The 5388-nt window shown below is 39.3% G+C and overlaps 1 protein-coding gene across 1 annotated transcript; it reads right to left on the bottom strand.

Moving 5' to 3' along the window:
• Nucleotides 1-490: 490 nt before the first annotated feature.
• On the bottom strand, nucleotides 491-5180 carry dtx3la (deltex E3 ubiquitin ligase 3L a). Its single transcript, XM_070928264.1, has 6 exons — nucleotides 5104-5180; nucleotides 4642-4695; nucleotides 3529-3641; nucleotides 3270-3421; nucleotides 1473-1684; nucleotides 491-756 (listed from the first exon to the last, which is right to left on the bottom strand). Exons 1-6 carry the CDS (start codon nucleotides 5175-5177, stop codon nucleotides 687-689), a joined length of 675 nt encoding a protein of 224 aa, XP_070784365.1. The 5' UTR covers nucleotides 5178-5180; the 3' UTR covers nucleotides 491-686.
• Nucleotides 5181-5388: the final 208 nt, after the last annotated feature.

Here is a 5388-nt window from a genome sequence, read left to right as displayed (position 1 = left end):
CTTTTTATCCAGAAAAACCGCAGCTCCCTCGTTTACTTGTACTTATTTAAAGGCCAGTCTTGCCCGGTCTAATATGGCAGACGTGTTGACGTGTCCCAGCAATATGCTCTACTTATATCTATGTTGTGAATGGCTTGAATTGTAGCAAACATTCATATATATGTAAAAGTGCCACACTTGAGCTTTAAAGGACTACTTAAAGAATAATTGAATAGAACATGACTTTGAACATGGTATCTGCCGTAATAAATAAAATATTATACAACAAATGGATTGTATAAACTATTGTTTCCGTTCATTAGTGTAGATTGTTCCCTGTACTGCTAAAAATAAAGAAAATATTCACCCCACTCATATAGGCATATGGCCCATTTATATTGCCCTAGAAACACAATAATATGACTAGTTTGATAAGTAATTTTTGTAATAATACAATAAAATAATTGCTTCACACAAGGAGATGTTACTGCACATAAGACACCACCAGAAGTTGGAGTTGATACATGTTATAATAAATATATTTCAAGCACAAGAACTGCAGCAGTGTAATAATACACAGATTACACTCAAGATTACCCATTGACAACAACATACATCATTTGGTATTTTATAAGAGACATTTTGTAGTTATTTAAGGTTATCTGGCCATTCAAAGAGTGTGTCCAGCCAGCAGTGTGTGTCATCTGTTATTCAATGCCTTTATCCTTCAGTAGCTTTCTCACAATCTTCAGGTAGTCAGGGTCTGGGTAGCCATCACTGAAAGAACACAAATTACACAGAGACAACAGCTTTGTTACATGGAGCACAATGGTTTTCAGACTTTTTCTGTCATGCCGCCCTTTGGAAGAAGAAAAAGATAGTCATGCCCCCATCCCACTCAATTCTATGAAACATTATTGGGAAAATCAGCAGCAAAATGAAACATTATTTCATTGAAATATAGATAACTGTTACAAGATAGTTTAACTTTGCCCAATGTGCCAGAGTTAGAATGGTGAAGGGCTCTTTGCCTGAGGAACATCAGTTTTTATTTTCTCCCCTGTCAGAAATCTGTCGATACACATCATTTGGCTGTATGAATAAATCTTGCAAACCTGAATCTGGCCACAGCTTGTATGACATCCTCAGTAACACGAGAAGAGGGCGATGGTGGACCTGCAACTGAACCACTCTGTGCTTGTCTTTGAAACTGCTTCACTTATTAGCAAGCTAAGTAGTATAATATTAGCTAGCTACATACCAATATCATGTAAACCATACTGAAACACCACAGTCAACATCTGCTTTCCCTCTGATGTTTTTTCTTTTTTGCCCCTTTTCTCTGTTCTTAGGGTTAGTGGGGTTACAGTTGGGGGGGCTGAGAGGCTCTAATGTTATTTTAGATGCAAAAACATGCTCTTCAGATTGTCAGATATTAATACAATATTTGGCAGCTCCCATTGGCCAACAGAGGAACTGTAATATTTACTCACACTCTGTTCCCCCCGTCTGCTTGTGTTTTTAGGGGGATGGAAGCTGTGGTGACCATGTCCTCTCCATCTTTATTGGTGGCAACACAAAACAGGAGATGCTGGTCGAAGGCCTTGTCCAGCAGCTTCAGAACCTTCCTGCCCTCGCGGTTGTCAGGCAGGTAAGCACAGAGCCGCAGGCCTGCGTAAGGCTGGCCAGGGTGAGGGTGTTTCTCCTGCAGGAAAAGAAGTTAAGTTTCAACGGCACAATAAACAACACCGTCTCCTACCCGTTCTATTTACGTACAGTGATTAGGATTTGGCTAATACATTTGAAGGAAACAATAACATGTTTTGCTCCACTACAGGGTTTATGTCCAGTCTAATGCTTCGTTTCACACAATCCTTTAACTAACCCTAAGTGTTTTAGTTGCTTGAGCTTAACTACACTGTGCTTATTAAAACCATGCTTCTGTGACTGTAATTAAGTCCTTCGAGTTGCCCAAAAAGAACCATAAAATCCTCAGTCAAGTTTTCAGGAGCAAGTATTGTAGGGATCACCTCATGTTGATAAAATGTAATGCCTGGCAGCGATACAAATGCAAAGGCAAATCCCTGTACGTGGACATAATCCTAGTACGGTTTTGGTTTTGGTTGCAATAAACTTAAGAGACCTGTGAGGGTGGTTGTTAAAAGCACATCATTTTTTACTCAAGCCTCCGGGAAGCCCCTTGTTTGAGATTATGTGAGTGCACTTTGAACATCAACATGCAGAGATGAGGAGATTTGTTGTGATGGATGCTTCTTCTGTATTTTTTTTTGTTAACGTTATGTTTTTGTCACTTAGTAATGCAGTCATAAGCAGGTCTTTTTAATTGAATTTTATTGAACTTTCAACTTCCCTGTAACATTTTTATATCATATAACATTTAACATCGGTGCTTCCTCGCCTGTTATTTACTGCGGTAATGTAAATTTGACATCTAGATTGAGGCAATGTGCAAAAACCTCACACATGAAATCTGTGCTGCTTCAGTGTTTAGCAGTTTTGAGTTCCCATCCTCCTGCAGCTCTGCTAACCAGACTAACCAGATAATCAGCTTCTTTTGCAGAAAGAATGCTGCCAGGAACCCCACAGAAACCCGTGCTCTACTCTGAGCTTTTTCAGTTTCTTTCATTTGAATGAGATGATACTGTACTGTTTCTCTTCCTGTTGAAGTGATTTTCACCTCTTTCAAGACTGCATGTTAGGGTTGTGTGTGATTTTGTTCTGCTCTGGTCTCGGTGCAGTGTCCTCTGCTTAAGGCAGAATGGCGTGATGCACCAGAAGTGATTATACCATAAATCAAGCTGGTTACGGATCCTATATGTTGACTGTAAGGAAATAAAATATATTCATTCAAAAATTATGCTTTTGAATACATGTGATGTTCATGTCATGTTATGTTTGTTAAATTTTAACAAAATACACCAAACAAATAAACATACACTGTTTCTGGACATACACACGTACAAAGAAGGGTTCGATCCTAGCTGTAATAAACCAGTAAATAAATAATAAACTATAAATAATAATATTAAATAAATAGTAAACTAGTTTTCACACCAATCCATTGTTTTCTGTCATCCAAAAAAGTTTCACGTGCTACATTTTTTTCTATGAAATAATTATCATCTGGTCAGTTATTTACACAGATTTCCAGGGAATCTGCATATGCACACAAACCGCAAGCCAAACAAACATTACATAGATAGTTTAGAGTAGTTCCACTATAACTCAGCCTTTACATATATGTACAATGTGGTTTCATCCAATCTTACTGTCTGTATTCCATCTGGGAATATGTAGTTCATCTGAAGGGTGTTGTCATCAGGGAATCCTGGCAGGTCTCTGTGGAGGACCACCCAGGTCACCTGGCCCTCTGGCTGGCAGCCATTTAGTGCTCTGCGCATCCCATTCACCTCTCCAGTAGCTGCACAGACAGCAGGCCAGTTTTAGTTAAATTATCCAGAAGTGAGTAGAAGATAATTATGGAAAGCTTGACAGACACAGAGAATTAGGCGTGTATGTATGAAGGACCTTGTTGTACCAGTGATGGAGGACCCTGTCCGTTCAGATAGCGGTTACAGTGGAACTTGTCGCTGCTCTGGCTAGAGCCCATACTGGGATGCAGCAGACACAGAGAGGGATCACTGAGGATATCCACAAAAATTAACATTGTCAATGAGCACATCATCTTAAGTGGACAGCAGTGGGGCGGTTAATAATAATAATAATAATTATAGTAATAAGTAACATTATTCATGTAGCACTTATCTTAACAAGGTAGCGCTTTAAAGAAAAAAAAGAAAGAAAAAACTACATACAAATACAGAAAAACAAAGACAACATACAAATAATTAAAATACATTTTAAAATGTGAAATGGAAAGAGTGAAATTTTTAAATAAATATAATATATTCATAAATGCTTTTTTATAAAAGAAAGTTTTAAGGGATTTGTGGGTATTTAGACCATTGTCTATAAAAATGCTCTTATTTTAAAAGTGGAATTGCCTATATTTTGATATACTGTATAGCAGTAATTAGTTAAAGTCATGGTCTTGCTGAATAGTCTCAGAAAACTCAGATGGGAGGTCTGACTGCTTTGATATTGAGGTTTCGGTGATTCACACCCTGACCCTAAAGGTCACAGGAGAGTTGTCATGAAGTGTCATGAGAGTCTCGTGAATAAAGGTGTTAATTGTTGTGAAACTGCTTGTTGGATGTAAGTAGCTTTCAATCATTCTATAATTTATTTTTTCCTAATTCCTTCATGTTTAGTATACATTTCTACATTCCACCCATGGTCCATTCTTCCATCATGGATGGATGGTGACAAACCAAGACCAGATTGTTTCAGTTGCAATGTGCCACCCAATCACATCGGCACACAGAATACAGCTAAAGATTTATGTTCCTTCACTGGTGTGTTCAAGAGGTCAAACTGTAGACCTTTTGGGCACATGTGACTGAGATATCATTAAACAGTGACATACAACCCCAGACCAGAAGTGCATGGGGTCCACTTGTGTTAGATCAAATAGTGTATCTTGGTTACGAATGAAAATGATGGTTCCTTTATTTTGTTGCTTACTTGCCCCACCCCTTTTAATATGAGTTAAATAGTCTAACATAAAGAATTCTGACCTACCCTCGGCCTGCTGAAACACCTGAAGTGGATGTTTTCACTCTGTTGCTTGGACGCCTTCCAGTAATAGTGGAACAGAAATCAAGTTTGTCAACATGCTAGCACAGGGAGCCAGGGAGTCGGTATGTGGTTAGCTGCCATGCATTAGAAACATGGCTGATAAAATAAATCAAATCTGATGGTCTGACTTCCGAGGCCTTACTGGTATTCCAGTAAGGCCTCGGAACTCATCACTTTCTGATTTTTCTGCCAAACATTCTGCTGCTCCCGTTCTAAGAGAACAGGTCTGTTGTCATTTGGAATGAAAGTGCTGTAACTACATACATACTACATACAGGTGTGGCTGACATGACACAGGCAAAGAACTTGGTTAGAAATGAACAATCATTACAGTAAAGCTGATCAACTGTGTGCTGTTGTTACTGTCAGCAGTACCTGTCGAAATGCTGTTCTTTCTCTCCGCACCTTGGTGAAGTTTGCTCCTTGTCTTCTGTCTCTCTTCTGTGCTGTCCTCGAGTTTGTTCAGCTCGTGATGACATGAGAAAGAGGCAGAGACAGAGAGGGGGAGAGAGAGAGAGAGAGAGAGAGAGAGAGGTGGGCGTGTCGACTTGCTGGGTTGTGGTGTGCTGCTGAGTGATCTGTTCGACTGGTGTAGCAGCTTTGACAGGAACTGTAGTGTGTGCGAGTGTGTGTGTGTGTGTGACAGAAAGAGAGAGAGACAAAGATAGACAGAAACAGAAAGACACAGTA

Source organism: Enoplosus armatus, chromosome 21 (assembly GCF_043641665.1).
Source record: "Enoplosus armatus isolate fEnoArm2 chromosome 21, fEnoArm2.hap1, whole genome shotgun sequence".
Taxonomy (NCBI): Eukaryota; Metazoa; Chordata; class Actinopteri; order Centrarchiformes; family Enoplosidae; genus Enoplosus; species Enoplosus armatus.
Note: the sequence above shows the minus strand (reverse complement) of the source record. Positions and strands in the feature narration are given on the sequence as shown.

Excerpts from the sequence above, each read along its gene's own strand:
- dtx3la (XM_070928264.1), bottom strand. The coding sequence starts at position 5,177 with ATGTCATCACGAGCTGAACAAACTCGAGGACAGCACAGAAGAGAGACA. Across the intron at positions 1,685-3,269 it reads TCCCAGATGGAATACAGACA|GAGAAACACCCTCACCCTGG; the intron begins GTAAGATTGGAT and ends CTTTTCCTGCAG. Across the intron at positions 757-1,472 it reads GCAGACGGGGGGAACAGAGT|TGATGGCTACCCAGACCCTG; the intron begins GTGAGTAAATAT and ends GTGTTCTTTCAG.